At 49.8% G+C, this 18,925-nt stretch overlaps 1 protein-coding gene across 8 annotated transcripts in view; it reads left to right on the forward strand.

Moving 5' to 3' along the window:
- Positions 1-1,647: 1,647 nt before the first annotated feature.
- Positions 1,648-18,925, forward strand: part of Ube2j2 (ubiquitin-conjugating enzyme E2, J2) — a 20,200-nt gene continuing 2,922 nt past the window's right edge. For 2 of the 8 annotated variants that reach the window (XM_013504213.1, XM_013504217.1), the window contains exons 1-7: positions 6,682-6,770; positions 7,663-8,482; positions 12,605-12,645; positions 15,744-15,809; positions 17,817-17,858; positions 18,075-18,177; positions 18,270-18,408. In XM_013504213.1, the coding sequence (XP_013359667.1) occupies positions 8,289-8,482; positions 12,605-12,645; positions 15,744-15,809; positions 17,817-17,858; positions 18,075-18,177; positions 18,270-18,408 (585 nt within the window). In that variant the 5' untranslated portion in view covers positions 6,682-6,770; positions 7,663-8,288. Of the gene's footprint in view, positions 1,822-1,914; positions 2,499-6,639; positions 6,771-7,662; positions 8,483-12,604; positions 12,646-15,743; positions 15,810-17,816; positions 17,859-18,074; positions 18,178-18,269; positions 18,409-18,925 lie in introns of those variants that run through there. The other 6 variants (XM_013504216.1, XM_013504214.1, XM_013504215.1 and 3 more) reach the window with 6 other exon arrangements.

An 18,925-nucleotide genomic window follows, 5' to 3' on the forward strand; every position in this document is an offset into this window, starting at 1 on the left:
GTTGGGGTTCGGTTATGGGGGGTCTTTGCAGGACCTGTCTCCTCACTGGTCTCCACATGTGACCCCAGGTGTGCTCAGTGAGCAGGAGGATAATGCTGATGCTGGGGACTCTGGGCTGAGCCTTCCTTGCAGCCTCCCCACCTCTGTGCTCATGCCACCCAGGCATGGTGCCTCCATCTCCTGTGGGGACAGTCAGCTAGGAGAGAGCCTGTTGTTGCAGTTGCAGCCCAAACTCTGGTCTGGCTGCTGTCTCTACAGATTGCCTGGTGTGTTCAGGACAGCTGTGCTTGTACCCTTCCTCCTTACCCAACTTTTCACCCTCTGACCAACACTCAGCCTACCTTCTAGTCTGCAGAAGTATTGGAAGGCAGGTCTCAGGGCTGGCAGGAGCAAAAATGGAGTCGATCCTTATGTCTAAGTCTGCATGTCAAAGTGATGTAATTATGGACACTCTAGGTTCTGATATAGGGCCACGGATCAGCTCTGCCACAGCCACCCACTCACAAATGTGTCCCAGACTTGGATGGTTGTGGTGGCCTTTGCCGCTGTCACTGCTGCATGGTGGGTGTTGGTCTCAGCTGTTAGCCAACCTGGTAGCCATGGTTGATCCTGAGCGGGAGTCAGGGTCAGGGTGAAGCATGTGGATGTGGAGTTCACATCCTACAGAGACTGAGGACTGCCCCTGCTGCACAGTGCAGCCTGGGGGCACATCCCTCCCCACTCAGCCCAGTCCTCACTGCCTCCTGGGGAGGGTGGTGGGCTGTGGACTCACCCCCACCAGGACTCGTCTTGCTCAGACACTGTTGTCCCACTGCTTCCTGTTGTCGCCGTTGTCGCCCACCTTCCTGTCCCCCTCCACACTGGACCCAGAAGGAATACACCGTGCACGTCACCGCACAAGTGACAGCTGTGCCAGCATGAGCACATCCTTGCGTGCCCTGGGACTGCAGGGTTCCGGCAGGACTGTTTTCCCCCAGTCCTCCCCTCCCCAGGGCCAGGGAGTGGCGTGGGAGCAGAAGGCCAGCCCACACACACATAATGACCCCATTCATGCTGGGAGGAAAGCTCGAGGAAAGCTTGCCTGGGAAACACTGCAACTATTTTTATGAGGACGGCTGGGACCGTGGAAAGGGGTGTTGCTGGGTTGGCCAGGCCTGTGTCCCCCTAGCCTGTGCCCTCCGTTAAGAGGGGACGAGAGCAGGGCCTGGTGACTCATACCTGTGATCTCAGCCCTCAGAAGGCTGAGACAGAAGGGTTACCGTGAGCTTAAGGCCAGCTTGAACTACATAGTGAGACCCTGTCTCAAAAAAGAGAGGGGACAAGAGCCTGGAATTGTGAATTCCGGGTCACTCTACATTTGGGCCTGGTTCCCCCAGACTGTAGGGAGAGCAGCACATTGGGCGGGGATTAGGCAGCAGACTAGGAAGCGATGCGGTCCGCGAGGGGGAGAGGGGCCGATGTCAACCACGGCGATGTTCGCCAGTGCGCACGCGCAGTCTTAAGGCGCGCTGACACCGGGCCACGGTGTCAGCTGGGGAGAGAGGCGACATAGAGACATGAGCACCGTCCTCCGAGATGCCTAGAGCGGCCGCCACCGCAAGTCGCGCACCGGAAGCGGAAGCGGCCCATGGGCCGCCCCTCGACGGCCATCTTGGAAGTTGAGACGGTGGCGGCGGCGGTGGTGGCGCTGCGGCGGGTGCGGTGGGCTCACTCCCGGCGCGGTGTGGCTCTTTGGCGCGAGCCACTCTTCCGCACCTTGCTCCGGCCTCGACCGCGGCGAGCCTGAGCGCGGCGGCGGCCCACCTGCGCAGACAGGTAGAGGTGAGCACACGCGGCTTGCGCCGCGGCCTCGGTTCGCTAGTCCGCCCCGCTGGGCCGCCGCGGGGGGCGCGGGGGACAGCGCACGCCGCCCCATTGCCGTCTGCTTGCGCCCGCGGCGGCCCACAGGGCGGTTACGGCGGACTCCCAGCGCCCCGGGTCGGGGGCAGAGCCTCGGCCGGCCGCGCAGCAGGTTCTCCCGACGGGGCCCATTCGTCGGGACATTCTGGAACACTTTCAGGAGGAGCCTGCAGTGGTCTTGGTTTGTGAGAATGTAACGGGGAGTCTGTGTTCGGGGCGCTGCCGTTGAGCTCGCCGCTTCTGCACTCCTGAACAGTTAGAACCCCAAACTGCTTCACAACTCCCAACGGAAACGAGCGTGCCCAGGTCGCGCCCCGGGGTGATGTAACAAAAGGGCCTCACCAGCGCTTGTGCCGGGCGCACGATCACATCTGCTTGTTCCTCGCACCATCCCAGTGAATAACCTTATGGCCTCCTTTTCATTGAACACCAGTTGGGTGTTTAACTCAAATCCACTTCTCTGCATTTTGTCAGACCAATGAAAAAGACAGCTGCAGAGAGAAAGCCACATAACATAACCTACTAGGGAGTCAGCTATTAAGTGTGCGAAGAAAGCATGTTTGTTTATAGCCAGTGGTGCTGGGCTCTGTTTCCTTCAGGTGAGTGAAACGTGGTGTAATTGGGCTTCAAAAGAAAGGAACGTAATCATTTCAGTTAGTTAAAAAGCCCCGTGCAAAAACATCAGGAATGGGATGCCTAGCACTTGGAATCAGTAGCTTGACACAGGTGACCTCTATGGCAGCTTCACTTTCAGGCAGGTGTGTGTGTGTGTGAGAGAGAGAGACAGGCAGGCAGGCAGGTGTGTGTGTGAGAGAGAGAGCATGGTGGTGGGGCTGCCCCTGTTAGCCCTGGCTTCCTTCCAGTTGTGGAGCAATCCTGGAGGAGAGACTTCGGAGGAAGTCCTGAGCCTGGGTGTGTCACATGCCCATCTGATCAGTCAGGGCCAGGTCTCATGTCACTACATCACCTGAGTTATATGCACTGGTGAGAGAGAGGTGTCCAGCGAGGAAGGAATGGGGGAAATGGCTGAAAAGTCACCACCTTGGCACGCTGACGTGGGACTGGAGAGACTTGTGCCCTTTGTGGTGTTGCAGGCTGCTTTGTGTCAATTTCTATGTGTTAACTTTTACCTGTGCCATGTTTTGTTTTCTTTTTTGCCTGTCTACACTGTTCTTCCTTACAACATACCTGTGTACTCTGTCTGTAGGGACTTGGTTGGGAGTGAACCTGAGGGACTATGCTTCTTACTATTTGGCATTTTGATTCCTCCAAGGCTTTTCCTCCTGTCTTTCCTGCTGTCACATTCGGTAGGGAGAATTAGAGAAGCAGTCCCCAGGGACAAACATGAGAGCAGGTTCTGAGTGAGGCAAAGGAGCGATAGTTGGGGAAACAGAGTAGTTGAGTTATAGATATGGCTTAAAAGATTGTGTATCAAAGAACAAGTGTGGCTCTGGAAGTGTAGCTCAGTGGTAGTGTGCTTGCCTTGCATGTGTGAGGTCCTGGGTTCCACCCACAGCACTGCAAAAAAAAAAAAAAAAATGTGATGGAGATGTTTGCCTTGTGACTGAGTAGACAGGACTCATTGTATTGTTTTATGTGGTTGTCCACTAACTTTCATTAAGCAGCCAACCCAGCCACGTAGCTGAGGCTGGACACAGTTGCCTTTGAGTTATCCAGTGAATTATTTTTCACATGATGGGTGCCAACCATAGGAGTGAACATTTAAGAGAAAGAACTAATTTTTTGGTTTTTTGAGACAGGGTCTTGCTATGTAGTCCAGGCTGGCCTTGAACTCAAGGTGATCCTCCTCCCTCAGCATCCTGAGTGCCGGGATTACAGGTGTACCACCATGCCTGGGTGAGAAGAAACTGGCTTTGTGTTATGATTCTGCTTATGGGATCTTCAGATGCTATGTGTTTTTTTAGTAGGTGTTGGCCTGAATTGAGCTTTCTGGCCTGCATAGCTTATCATAAGAGGTTGGGGGCAGTGCTATGTAGAAGCACTCCCTTTCCCGGTGGCAAGATTGTAACTGTGCTTCTGTGCAGGCGCTTTTGGTGTGGGCCAAGCAAAGGAGTCTGCCCTTTTCTCAGTTGAGGCCTGAGAGGCTCCAATGTGGTGTGGTGTTGGGCTGCATGGGCAGTGAAGGACAGAGAGAGAATTTGACTGGGGAAATTGGGAGGCTTCGCAGGAATGCAGCCCAAGCTAGGTAGGGAAGAGCCTGTAAGGGCAGTGAGATGGGCTGGGAATGTGGTGGCTATGGGAAAGGACACACAGAGTGGGCTGTGTAAGGGGCCTTGGAAACTAGGAGGGCTGGTTGGGGCTGCTTTGAGGACTTGGCCAGTAGGGAAGCTGATAACATTACTGCTTGGCTGTGGGGTGGTCCTGACAGACTTTTGAGGGGAGTAGATGATCAAACTGCATTAAATGTCCCACATAGGCTGAAATGGGAAGAGCCTGGGAGCTGTTGTGGTTGACAGAAAGCATGAGGTCCAGAATGAGGGTAGTGTAATGAGAATGGGAAGGAAGTGAATAAGGATCTCAAGGATCAGGAGCTCCCAGTGAGAAGCAGGAGTGGGTGTGGTGCTGAGACCATGACTATGGGAGGACCACAGTAGGTGGCCCTGCTGAGCCCCTTCACAGGCCCTGGGTTAGAGTGAGCACACACCAAGCCCTGGTCTTCACCAGGCAACAACACTGGTAGGGGAAGCAGACAGCAGTCCATGCTGATGGTGCTCTGTACAGAAATAAACCATATTAAAGAGGTTGAGAGGCTGGAGACCTCTCAGATGTGATGATGCACATGCATACACACACATCTGTGAAGAAGTGTGTGACTCTGCAGGAAACCATGTGTAAAGGCCCCAAGGTTGGGGTGGAGTTGACTTAGTACTGATCAGAGGTCAGGATGGAGCTCACTGGCTGTTACTGATGTCTAGGGCTGTCATTATTAGTGTATATGTGGACACCTGTGAGATTGGGGATTGGTCGGACTCAGGGAGTGCTGAGATACATCCCCAACTCTTTATTTTGTTGTGGTTTTTTTTATTTTTATTTTTCCCAACTCTTTGTTTTTGGATTTTTGTTTGGTTTTGTTTTGAGACAGAGTTTCACCAGGTTGTCCTTAAAACAAGTAGGTAGCCCAGGCTGGCCTTGGACTCACAGCTGGCCTCCTGCCTCAGCTTCCTGAGTGCTGAGATTGCAGATGTGTGCCACCATGCCCACCTTTTTAATTTTGAGATAGGATCTTGCTAAGTTGCTCAGACTCAAATTTGTGACCTTTCTGTCTAAAGCATTTGGCCAGAGAATACCGGGTGAGATGCTTTGGGGACAGAGTGGCAGAATGTTGGAGGCAGAAGGAAGAGCCTTCCATGAACAGGTCTGAGCTGGGGTTTCACAGGATGTGGCCGGCTCTCCCTGACTGCCCAAGACCTGCTTTTTGTGTTCTAGCCAAACTCATCTGTTCTTCTTTTCTTCCTGTCCTGTGTATTCTGTGTCCCCTTTCTCTGTTTTATTGATTGATTGATTGGGTACTGGGAATCAAACTCATGACCTTGCGCTTGGCAGGCAGGTGCTGTGCCGCTGAGCTATATCCCCAGCCCCTCTGTTATATTTTAGACCAGTGTTTTTCACACTTTACTTTTAGCTGCAGAAGTCTTTTTATCTTTCTTAAATTATGAGAAATTCTGGTATGATAAAGAGAACAAGTAGGAGCTGATCCAATATCTGTGTCAGAAGGGATCCCTGTGACCCCATTCATTACCTCTTCAGCCTCTAGAGCATGGCCAAGGGTCCCAGGGTCCCCCATCCAAATTTTTTTTTCTTTTCAGGCTCTTCTCTTGAATGATAGTGTGGTCTCATCCCTCACACAGAGCCCTTGATGCTGTACTGTATGTCCTGTGCAAGTCCTAGGGTGTCTTCTTTTTCTTTCTTCGTTTTTTGAAACAGGGTCTCACTCTATAATTCAGGCTGGCCTTGAACTCACTGTGTAGCCCACACTGGCCTGGTGGTGATCCTCCTGCCTCAGCCTCCTGATTATAGGCAGGGTGACTTAGTAACAGAAGATCCAATTTGCTTGGAGGGTGGGTCCTCAAGCCCTTTTGGGCACTGCTTGGCAGCTTGGTCTTGTCTCTCTGGCCAGTCTTCTCCCTCACCTTGACTGTACTTGGATTTTTGTGATAGTTACTAGTGCTGTTCCTAGGCATGCCTTTTCCCCCTGCATGGTGAGTGCCTTGGGCTATCCTGAGGGTCTCCATCTCTCCAGCCTTAGGGCTTCTCTTGTCCCTTCTGCCGTCACTGGTGACGAGTAGTAAGTGTGGACCAGGCTTCTGGGACAAAGGTGGTGAGAACAGGACTGGTCTGTGATGCTTGCTGATTTCCATGGTATAAATATCCCATCAAGTCCACAGGAGATGTGCACGGTTGCTCTTTGGGGCTGGTCCAGGCCGGCTCCAGCAAACGATGACCGATTATGTTAGTTGTGTTGATACATGCACGTCCCTTGAAGACAGGAGTGAGGCTTCCTGCTTATTTTCATCTTTGCATTTGTGGTAGGTACTGAATAACATGGCATAAACGAGGGTGAGGGTAGATGGAAAAAGAGAGTGAGGCAAAGGCCCAGATGAACCCTAGGCAGCAGTGAGGGAAGCAGAGGTGCCTGACTGCCATCTCTGGCTGTGGGTAAGAAAAGAGATGTGTGTGCATCCTCTGTTCTTTGTAAATAGAAATGCTTGTTTTCCATAGATGAGCAGCAACAGCAACAAGAGAGCTCCGACAACAGCAACCCAGAGACTGAAGCAGGACTACCTTCGGATTAAGAAAGACCCAGTGCCTTACATCTGTGCTGAACCCCTCCCTTCAAACATCCTTGAATGGTAAGGCTCTCCACTGCTTGCTCCTGTACCCGCTCTTGCTATGCTGACCTGGTCTGGTGTTCCTGGTCTTGATGCTGGGGGGCAGTCATGGTCATGCAGCTCCTCAGCTGTAGGTAGGCACTGAGAGGTCTGTGATCCTCACAGTGGCACACCTAGGACACTATAGAGTCCTGCTTGACTTAGGCTGGGGCTAGAAAGAGACTTTTTCCTGGGTGTCCTTAAAGTAGTTTTGGGATGTATAGGGCTTATGGCTATTTTTCGCATACATTTTGTAGGATGCACATTTTGCAGGTCGGTACTGAGATGAGACTCTGCATATCTAAGCTCCTGTGCACTTTGCTTCTGGACAGTGGGCATTACCCTGTCTTGCCTGAGCACATTGTGGCAGGCTCCTGACACCGCAGCTCCTGGCATGGCTCAGGCCAGATACTCCACCTCTCAGGTTGATAGCAAAAAGGCCTGTGGAAAACATTCATTTCATGATAGCTTTTTGCTGTGTTAAAGTGTAGAGTTAAGCCAGGTGTGATGGTGCACACCTGTAGTCCCATTACTTGGAAGTTGAGGCAGGAGAATCGCCATTAGTTCAAGGCCAGCCTGAGCTACATAGTGAATTCAAGGCAGCCCGAATTACTTGGCAAGACTCTTTCACAAAAAAATAAAAGAGGCCGGTTCTGCATAGCCTAGATCGGAAGCTGACGTCTTGGTGCCAGGCGTGAGCCCATGAAAATGAACCCTTTAAGGTGATGCTGATTAATGAGCTGAATGAGTGAGAGGTCCAGATTGGGAAAGGTATCCTGGCATTCTGAGTACAAGGATAGTGCCTGGATCATGCTAGTTTTTTTGTGTGTTGGGGTGTTACTGGAAATTGAACTCAGGACCTTGTGCTTACCAGGCAGGCGCTTGTGCTGCTGAGCTATATCCTCGGCCCATTGCTTGGATCATTCTAGGAAGACTTCCTTATGAGCTGAGTGAAGGGCACATCATCTGTGCGTTCTCAGAATACAAGGAGATTGTTAACAGTAATTTTATGTGACACAAGAACACTGAGAAATCCAAAGGATTCTGTTTCCTGTGCTAAGAAGACTAGAGGAGCATAATTCTGGCCTTTGAGACTTTTAATGGAATTAAGATCACAGGAAGAGCCATCTACATGGATCCTGTGTCTATCAGGCTCCTAAGGACTCAAATGAAATGGATGATATGACCACACAGTTTCAGGATAAGAACTGGAGGTGACATCCCCTGCACCGGGTTCCTCTGCGAGTTCTGAAGATGACAAATCCACAGAAAAATACAAAAAACAGGAAAAAAGGAAAAAAGACAAAGCGAAGACTGACCAGGAGGTACAGTCAGAGCAGTCATGGTGCTTCTCACCACCCAGAAGCAAGTTGGTAAAGGAAAAGGATGACCCTGGTCCTAAGAAGCACAGCAACAGGCACTCAGAGAGGCTCAGAAACCCGTCGGGAGTAGGGAGGAAGCACCACCCAAGCTCCACTAAGCACAGGGCTTCCTGCTGTGATGGAGCAGAGGACCCAGAAAGGGACTCCAGGATGGAGAAACTCAAGCATAATTACACCTTCTCAAGAGGAAGAAATGAGAGAAGACAAGAGCAGGGATCAGACAGAGAGCAAAGCCCAGACGCATTCTAGCCAGCACAGTGGGCATTTTGAAGGGGAGAGTCCCAGAAGTGGAAGCCGAGACAAATCCCAGAGGTGACGTCTCAGTGCTCCCAGGAGCGGGGAGTCCCTGAAGTCTCTTACACCTGCCCAGTTGATTTGAAAATGAACTGTGCTTTTAAAGTGTAATCTGATGAAGTTTTGCTGTTAATTTGGGGGGGTTTTTTGGTACTGGGAATTAGACACAGGGCCTTGCACAGCTACATCCCTGGCTGCTGTTAATATTTTTTTGTGTAAAAAATCTGTAGAAGGGTATGGGGATTTAGCTCAGTGGCACAGCACCTGCCTGGCAAGCACAAGGTTGTGAGTTTGATTTCTGGTACTGGAGAAAACCGCACCCATCCCCTCCAAAAAAGACCCTGTAGGGCTGAATTCATTGGGAGAGCTGTAGTTTGAACAGCCAGCTATCCTAGTTTTTTTTTAAGCATAAGCCATTGTCCCTGAGAGTATACATGGAACTTCAGGGTATGTGTCCTAAATTTTGGTTCATAAATATGGCCCTGTAACCCATAGACCCTGATTTGAGATGAAATTGCCAGGAAAGTGAAAATACCAGGTAACTAGAATGCTAGTCTTTGCGTTAGATGTTTAGGACCCAACCTTGTAGGGCCTGTCCATTTGGCAGGTAGGACTGTTGAGAATTGTGGCTCACTGGTTGAGACCATATTATATGGATGTGTAGGATCTTGAGAACAGCTATACCAGGTGTGTGTTGCCAGGCGTGGTGGCGCATGCCTGTAATCCCAGCACTCCAGAGGCTGAGGCAGGAGGATTGCCGTGAGTTTAAGGTCAGCCTCAACTGCATAGCAAGACCCTATCTCTGAAAAAAAAAAAAAAAAAAAATGGCTGGTTTCCTCCCCAACTGCCTTGAAGACAATTTTTAAATGTGGTATTTGCTTTTCTTTCTTTTTTTTTTTTTTTTTTTTGTTGGTTTACATTTTGTTTTGGTTTTTTGATTTTAGTTGACACATCTCATTTCCATTTTTCCTTGTGGTATATATTTTTTATTGATGTGAAATTTATGTAACAAAAATAACCATTTTAAGCAAAATAAATAATGTATGGAGTTTAAAAAGCATACATACCTCTTTGGAAATGCTAATTGTACACTATGCAGATGATTTTATGCAGAATGAAATACAAGGGCAAAATACTCAAAAGTGTTCTCTGATAAATGTTTTATTTTGCTCTTAAAAGATATTTTTTAATTTATTCAAATCTAGAGAAAAGGGGTTTAACAGAGTTAACAAGTATTTTGCAGCCTGGCTGGGGCTCCTCTTCTCAGGACAGAGGTTTACAGAGGGAGCTCAGCCTAGACAGGTGGAGGGTTCCAGGGGTGGCACTGGGTTCTGCCTGCTCCTGAGGATGAAGGTCAGACATGGCCCTCAGGACAGAGTTGGCAGATGTGAGGGCAGATTTGCTGGGTGGGTAACCTCTTCCTTGAGCAGTGTGAACCCCTCCCTGTGTGTGCATCTGTGGGTCAAGGGGTCCCCAAGACCACCTCAGGTTCATCCATATGCTAGGAGGACTCACTGATAACATTTATTATGCAAAGTGAAATTCAAGGTCGAGATACTCAAAAGTTGTTCTCTGATAAATGTTTTATTTTGGGGGCTGGGGATTTAGCTCAGCGGCACAGTACCTGCCTGGCAAGTGCAAGGTCATGAGTTTGATTCCCAGTACCAGAAAAAAAACCAAAAAACCAAAAAAAAAAAAAAAAAAAAAAGTTTTATTTTGATCTTGAAAGGAGGTCGAAATCAGCAGGGTAAGAGGCGTATGGTGCCAGTTCCACAGGAGGGAGACATAGGCTTCCAGGTCCCTTGTATGGGGCGTTCACATACGAGCACCCTTAATTCTCCAGCAACAAGTTGGGATAAAGAGTATGAAATGTCCACCAGAGCACCTGGCACCCAGGCTTTTATTGGGAGGGAACCTGATATATTGCAAGGGGGCTGGTTACGTAGGCAGCTCTCGGCCTGGCACCCACTGGAATTCTAGTCTTCAGAAGGAGAGTGTGGTTCAGCATGAAGCAAAATATCTCTGCCTGCCTTACTGGTCGGGGTGGTAGAGCTGAGCCAGGATTGTAGTGCTGGGTCTGTGTGGGAACTCTGTGCTGCCCATGGGGCTGTCTCTTGTGGCTGAGAGAGAAGAATCGAGCTTTGCTGGACAGGAGCTGTGAGAGCTGGGTGGGGACTGCAGATGATCTGGCTTCCCAGTGCATTGAGCCTGAGTCTGTGACTCAGGCTGCTGGTTGTATCAGGAAGGGCTGTGCTCCCTGTCTCTTCCTGGTTTTCTCAGAGCGGACACAGTGACTGGAGCAGGAGCACATGAGACCAGCTCTGTTGTGCTGTGTGTGTGGTCTAAGATACTTGGTTGTTCGTGGTCCTCTGACACACTTAGGGCAACAATATTTTTTTTGTGGGTTTGTGTGTTTTTTTTTTTGTTTGTTCGTTTGTTTTTTGGTTTTTCTCCGGTACTGGGAACCGAACTCACGACCTTGCGCTTGCCAGGCAGGCGCTTTTGCCGCTGAGCTAAATCCCCAGCCCCCTGTGTTTTTTTTTTGTTTCTTTTTTTTTTAGTCTTTTTTGAGACAGGGTCTCACTATGCAGTTCAGGCTGGCCTTGAGCTCACTTTGTAGCCTGTGTGTGCATCTGTGGGTCAAGGGGTCCCCATGGTGATCCTCCTGCCTCAGCCTCCTGAGTGCTGGGATTACAGGCATTTGCCACCATGCCTGGCAACAATATTTTTTAGTACAACTGGTCCTCTATATCTGTTAATTCTTGGGTTCAACCAAGAATAGATTGGAAATACTCAGGTGAAGAAGTCATGTCTATATTGAACATACAGAGGCTTTTTTTTCTGTCATTATTCCGTAAACTACATGTATAACTCTTCATATGTTATTTTCATTGTGTTAGGTATTGTAAGTAGTCCAGAGATGATATAAAGTGTGAGAGAGGATGTTTGTGGGTTCTGTGCAAACACTACTCCATTTTCTATAAGGGCCTTGAGTGAGCGTCCTCAAGGTTTTTGGTTTTTTCTTTCCCGTACAGGGAATTGAACTCACGACCTCACGCTTGCCAGGCAGGTGCTGTGCCACTGAGCTAAACCCCCAGCCCTCTCAAGGTTTGATGGCCTTGACCTGGGACTGATCCTGGGACCAGTTCTTCTTGATCTGGGCAGCTTGGCAGCTGGCATAGGTTTCATGATCCTGTTTCTGTCAAAACCATGTACATGTGTGTCCTGGTGGGAGGAGGTCTCTGGAAAAGTGGTATCAGGCACTTGTAGTTGCTGGCATTTCTGCCAAATCTTATCTGTTCTGTGCTCGTCTGTTTTGTTTGAGAATCTGTGAAGCCCAAGCACCGTTCTGCTTACCTAAAGCTACCACCTTGTTCATTACGAGGGGACTATGTAGTATCTTTGGTCCTGCTTCTGATCTGTGGTGGAATTTTGTGTGAGGACCTTGGCTTTGGGGAGAGTGAGTTACAAGTTGTCCCCGTTCCTTGTGTTCTGGAAGTATTTCTGTTTCTTGCATGAACATCTATGTGGCAGGAGGTAACACACAGGAACAGCTCCACATCACTAGCTGTTCCCTGTCTAGCTTATGTGCATGATACAAAAAAATAGAAGTTATACATTTTTACATATGTGTTAAAATATATCTTGATGGTTTTTCTTGTTTGTTTTTTGTTTTTTTTTTTGGTCTTTTTGAGACAGGATCTTGCTATGCAGTTCAGGCTGGCCTTGAGCTCACTTTGTAGCCCAGGCTGGTCTGCAATTCACAAAGATCCTCCTGCCTCAGCCTCCCAAGTGCTGGGATTACAGGTGTGCGCCGCCACGCCTGGCTGTATTTTGAAATTTTAAAGAAAGTATATGTTAATGGTTAGAGATGAACTTCTTGTATGTTGTGTTGTGGGAGCAAAAGCACTTTGTGGCAGTGTAGAATGTGCACCCCACATTTCTGGGATGCCGCTGTGAAGTGCCCCACACCTGTGGGACAGGAGCCCACGCCTGGCACTGCCCTGGGCATGTGGTCTGCATCTCATCACTTGCTATGAATATGGTCCTGACTGCTCTGGCAAACTCCAGTCTTGGAGTGGTTCTGGTTTTAGAGAATTTACAGTACCCACATTCAAGTAACTTTCTTCTCTCCATTAGGCACTATGTTGTCCGAGGCCCTGAGATGACCCCTTATGAAGGTGAGTAGAACATACTCTATATAGACTTTGCTGTTAAACATTTATTAGAGAGTAACAGCCTTCCTGTTTCACACATGCAGTGGTTAAATTGAACTTATTTGGAACTTACAGTGCAGTTTGGTTTCACTGGTGTGTCTAAATGTAAATATCTGTGTTCTTCTGGCATCAGTTAGAACCAGGAAAAGAATTGCGATAAATAGTAAAATGTAGCCATATTCTTCTACTGATTGTAAGATTAGTGGGAATATCTCCATGAAGCCCTCATTCATGCAGGGCACTTTCAGTGTCCTGTGATCCTCAGAGCAATCTGAGCGAAGGGGAGGCCCCTTGTGTGAATGGAAGGTACAGGGCCTGCCTGGTTCTGTGGGTCTGTTAACTTCTGCCAGGACTGACCTGGTGGCCTGACCCCTCAGGTCACTAGATACAGTCTAGCGTTCTTGATGTCCTTTGCAAGATTGGCCTCAGCAGCCAGCAAATGTCTAGGGGCCTGTAGGAATGCAGAGTTTGGACCAGGTCAGTAATGCAGCCAGGGCCCACGGCCAGCCCAGGGCACAGTGCTGGCCATGTGAGTAGCTCATTGGCTCCCCAGACACCGGAGCTGAGTTTGGATGGCCAGAATAGCAGGCTTTTGTCCATGGTAAAGTTTTTGTGAAGACTTTATTAGAAAGCTGGGTGTGGTAGTGCACTTCTGTAGTTCGTGCTCAGAAGGCTGAGGCGAGAGGATTGGGAGTTTGAGGCTATCCTGGGCTACATGGTGAAACTTTCGTCTGGGGGAAAGAAAAGACTTCAGCAGGAGAGGTACTTGAGTCTGGGAACGATTGGTGTATAGTTCAGTAGGAGGCCCTGGATTTTTTGTTTGTTTGTTTTTGGTACCAGGAATTGAACTCAGGACCGTGCGCTTGCCAGGTGGGCGCTTGTGCCACTGAGCTATATCCCTGGCCTGAGACCCTGGGTTTGATTTCCAGCACAAAGGAAGAGGGTGGGGCTGGAAAGGAAGGAAGGAAAGAAGCAGACCACTGCTTTAGGTAGTCAGGGGAGAGTTGTGGGTGGCTGGGAGTAGAATGGCCATGCTTTCTTGAATAGTTGGGCTGGTGTCTTGCTGGCTTCCTGGGAACGTTCCCTTGGCCCAGCTATCCTAGCTCTGGGCTGATCCATCCTGGAGGCAAGTCTTCAGGATATCCACAGGGTGGGGTGTTAGGGTGACATGGTGACAGTGACAGACACTGGAGGTTGCTGTGATGGGAGCCCTCAGCAGGGTTTGGGTGACATGAGGGAGGTGTGTACAGCTTCTGTGTTGTGAGGGGTTCTGGCGGATGAGTTCCTAGAATGCTGTGCAAGACAGGCTTTGAAGTATTTGGTGCAAATAACATCCAAATCCTGACTAAATTTGCATGTATTTTTACCAAGCTTGACAAATATATGCTAAAAATGAGTAGTAGTAGTTGTCTCAGACAAGTGGGATTCTACTGTTTTATTATTTTTTTTAATTTTTTAAATTAATACTGAACATTTATTTTGTCACCAGACACCACCCCTCTCCATAGGACTAGCCAGAGCTGTTGCTGGGGAAGAGCCGGACACAGCTGGCAGAAGGGAGGGCAGCCCCGAGGGGGTCTACAGAATGGGGCCTGGGGAGCAGCCTCCTCCTGCCAGCCATAACCCTGTCGCTCGTCCTTTTGTCTTGTCCTGTGCTGCGCCCTCCCCCCCCCCTTGTTCTGAGGCTCTACCCATCCCCTGTGCCTGTCCTCACCTTGTGTGGTGTCTGTGGTCCTGTCCCTCAGGCTGCCAGTGTGTTGAGTCTTTGTCAGCTACAGCCTCATTGTCTGCTGGTACCACTCTCAGGGGACCCCTCTGGATTGCCACGGCCATGAGGCTGTTCTCAGTCCTGTTTCTGGACCCTGGGGTCTGATGCCGTTGGCAACTGGTGCCCTCCTGAAATTCTCCTGCTTTGACAATGGATGTTCTGACCCACCCTCCTGCCTTGCTGGTAGATCTGCTGCAGCTCCGCATCCCTACATTCCTGCTCCTGGAGTGTTCAGGCGACCCTGTCCTGACAGCCCCACACTGGCTTTCAGGACAGTGTTGCCAAAGATTTAGCAGTCCTATCAAATCCCAGCAAAGCTCTAGACATACTCAATCTTACTCTAAATTTATCTGAAAAGGCAAAGGACTTAGAATAGCTGAAAGTAATTTCTTAAAATAAGAGTTATGTGGAAGAGGGGCTGGGGATTTAGCTCAGCGGCAAAAGCGCTTGCCTGGCAAGCGCAAGGTCGTGAGTTCGGTTCCTGGTACCGGAGAAAAACCAAAAAAAAAAAAAAAAAAAAAAACTAAAAAAAAAAAAAAAAAGAGTTATGTGGAAGAGTTGCTGGTTTCCATATTTACTATGTGGTTCCAGTGGTGGTGATGCAGGAGTGTATCAGTCACTTTCCTGTCACTGGCACAAAATACCCAGCACTCAAAAATTTAGGGGGGAGTTTATTTGGCTTATGGTTTCAGAGGGTTTTAGTCCATGCTCAGTTGGCTCCAGGGTAGAAACAGCATGGTAGGTGGCATGGCTGAGGAAATCCAGCTCAATCCATGACAGGCAGGAAGCCAAGAGGGTAGGGCTGGGCAAAAACATAGCCTTCCGGGTCGTGCCCCAGTGACCCCAAATCCAGGCCCCTCCTCCTACAGCACATGCAGCTCCGAGGTGCCGCATAATCACACACCTTCCAAGAGCCCCAGTTCTGAATGCATGAGGCTTTTGGGGGACATTTTTTATCTGAACTGGGGGACATTTTTTATCTGAACTGAAACAAGGAGATCTAGGTGGAGCAGAGTATAGAGCACAGAATACAGCTAGCTGACGCTGAGCAAGGTGTGGAACCCTTGGGAAGTCTGGAGCTCCAGGCAGCCATGATGCTGTCAGGGTCCTGAGCAGGTTACTCTCCGGGGTTATTTGGGATTTTCTGAAATATGGTGTTAGTTATATAGTTCAGGCTGGCCTTAAACTCTGTGTGTAGCCCAGGCTGGTCTCAAACTCAAGGCTATCCCCCTGCCTCCCTAGTCCTGGGATTACAGATGTGCTCACCAGGTCCATCTCTGGTTTTCTTCTCCAGGCTGTGCAGGGCTGTGCTGTGGCAGAGTCACCGTCTGTTTTCTTGTGCTCCAGGGAAGCCTGGATGGTAAAGAAGCGTTTGCAGACCGGAGTTGTATCCCTGGCAGGAACCTTACTGTGACTTCCGAGAGAGCTTCTGGCTTTGTTTGACCTGTTGCCAGTGCCCCTCTTGCTCTTCCTCACTCTTGGCATGAGGCCTCTTGGGACTCCTTTGAATGCTGAATGTCACCTCAGAATTTGATCCCCGCAGTCTAAAATATGTGTCAGCTAGGCGTGGTGGTGCATGCCTATAATCCCAGCACCCAGGTGGCCTCATTCATTTTCAAATGAAATAAATATTAAGGGGCTGGGGATTTAGCTCAGCGGCACAGCGCCTGCCTGGCAAGTGCAAGGTCGTGAGTTCGATTCCTGGTACTGGAAAAAACAAACAAACAAACAAACAAAAACAAACAAAAAGAAATAAATATTAAAGGCATGTCTTTGTCACAGTGTAATTCTGTGTTTTTTAAGTGTAAGTAGTTCAATGTGTGTGTTGCTACAGCCTACTGGGTTTTGTTTTGTTTAGTTCCCAATAAGTTGTGTGTCATGTATTCCTGCTCCTCCTGTTTGTTCATCTGACCCTTCCCTTTGAAAGGCAAGTGAGTGTTGCCATTTTTCACCTGTGCAGACACTGCTGATGCTGCGAACATCCATGTTGTGTGGTTCTCAGTGCCCTCGGTGGACAGTGAGGCATGAGGGTTCCCCTGGCAGGGACGTACACACAGTGAGACAGGACAATACCTCCTCTCCACTAACCTCTGCTAGGCCAGAAATGGCCTGTCTTGCTGTTGAAGTTACACTAATTCCTGATTGGCACTGAGGGGAGAGTAGTTTCAAATGCATGTTGGGTGTTTGTGCTTCCTCTTTGGAAAAGTGCTTGTTTATAGTGTTTGCTCATTTTCTGACTTGGCTTCTCTTGAGGGTCTTGAGCATGCGTGTGGCCTGGGTGCAATGCCTCCTTTCCATTGAGCCACACTGTTGACTACATAGCTATTTCTGTGTGTCCTTGAGTGCTGTTCCTGTAGCAGAGGAAACTTGTTCTCAGGAACTTGTCCCTAGCCCTGATTCTAAGCAGCCCTCAGGTGGGAGTACTGCACCTGACATAGATTCTGGGACTAAGGATTCCAGGCAGGTTCATGCCCCGGGTGCTTAGGAGAAAGAGTGAGAGCTGGGGTTGGGGGACAGGCCAGTATACACACACAGCACACATGCACAGCTGTGCTGATACACAGGGCCAGGGAGTCCTGTCCAGTGTTGTGTTCTGCTCAGTTCTCCCTTTCCAGCTGACTCCTGGGTACAGCCTGAGCAGCCAGGGTGCAAGTCCTGGAGCAGGGCAGGGCTGTCCTGACATCCCTTTGAGAGAGAGATCGCAGGCAGGCCTCAGAGTTGGTTTGGCCAACACGATTGCCAAGTGGGTATGATAGGGGCTGTGTGGGGCCTCCCAAGTTTTAATCTGAAGGACTGAGTGTAGCTGCTGGAAAATAACAGGAGTTCCATCCTGGATGTGTGTGACTAGGGCAGTGTGGCGTAAGTGGTCATTGTATTGATCTAGAGTCTGAAAGATGAGATCCCAAGGCCTGGGGTTGAAGTGCTGGCTACAGAGCCATCACAGGATGTCTGAGGGCAGCCAAAGATGGGCATGGGCTCTGTGAGACCTCCCTGGAAAGGTCACACTGCTGAGGTACGGTCAGAGCCCATCAGAGGACATGTAGGTGGCGTCAAGGTCAGGCTTAGACCGTGGATGTGGACTGTGGTAAGGGCCCAAACCTAAGTAGATAGACTTGGGCTGGAACCTTGGGGAGAACCACTGTGAACAGAGTTACAGGGATGTTACAGGAGGTGAAGGAGCAGTTGGCAGAAGTTGGAGGGACATAAGGTCTGGTGTGGCTTTGTTTCAGGCTTGGGGTGTGCTGGCCTCTGGGTACAGTGAAGAAATGGGCACTGTGGGAGCCAGGAAGTCCCTGGGGAGGGGAAATGGGCTCAGCTGCACACAGCTCCTGAGCCCTAACAGTGTTGGGTATCTGAGCACCTGCAGGTTTTGGAGCACCGGAACACAATGATCCAGGAGAGGAAAGGGGTATGTTGTGGCAGGGTGAGGTGGTCTTGAGCTGCTGGGGTGTTTAGGGACATCAAGAGATGAGGGGCACGGGAGAGTTGGGTCAGTAGTGGGCAGAGGGGGCTGTGGAGCTGCAGTGGTGGAAGCCAGTTGGAGAGAGTTGTGGATGAGGGGTTGAGACCAGAACCAACCTATCTCACAGTGGGTGACACAACTTTCCTTTCTGTTTTGGTGCAGGTGGCTATTATCATGGAAAGCTGATTTTCCCCAGAGAATTTCCTTTTAAGCCTCCTAGTATTTACATGATAACGCCTAATGGAAGGTTTAAGTGCAATACGAGGTAAGCTTCCTGGTGCTGTGGTGCTCTGCCAGCCTGGGCCATGGGGTGGCCGAGGGGTGTGCACTCTTGTTCACTGAACCCTTTTCCTGCAGGCTGTGTCTCTCCATCACGGACTTCCACCCTGACACGTGGAACCCAGCCTGGTCCGTCTCCACCATCCTGACTGGGCTCCTCAGCTTCATGGTGGAAAAGGGCCCCACGCTGGGCAGTATAGAGACATCGGACTTTACGGTGAGGGTAGCAACACCTCACCTGGCTTCCCATGCACCCTGACCTTTGGCCTCTCTTCTGAGGCTGGCTGTGTTCCCAGACGCTTAGCTGCTTCCTTCCTTGGCAGGCAGATACTTCATGGGCTTCGCTGGTCTATGTTCCTGCCCCTTGTGGGGCCTGCTCTGCTCTGGGATGCCTGCTGCACTGTTTGCTCCTGCCTCTAGACTATGTTTTGTTTTCCTAGTACTGGGGATGGAAGCCAGGGCCTTGTGTATGGTAGGAAAGTGTTGTGCCACTGAGCTACATCCCTGGCATTCCTACTATACACAATTTTTTTTCTTTTTGAGACAGTGTCTTGCTAAATTGTCCCAGAGTGGCTTCGAACTCAGTTCCTCAAGTGGTTGGGATTATATGCATGTGCCATGTACCATACCTGCCTTAGACCCTGCATTTATCCATGTGAGCCTGGCGCACCGCCTGAGGGTCTTCCTCAGGGAACTGGGGAAAGCGTGTGTGTCCATTCTTGTTAGCTTGATTT

Source organism: Chinchilla lanigera, unplaced genomic scaffold, assembly GCF_000276665.1.
Source record: "Chinchilla lanigera isolate Chin_1 unplaced genomic scaffold, ChiLan1.0 scaffold00085, whole genome shotgun sequence".
Lineage (NCBI taxonomy): Eukaryota > Metazoa > Chordata > Mammalia > Rodentia > Chinchillidae > Chinchilla > Chinchilla lanigera.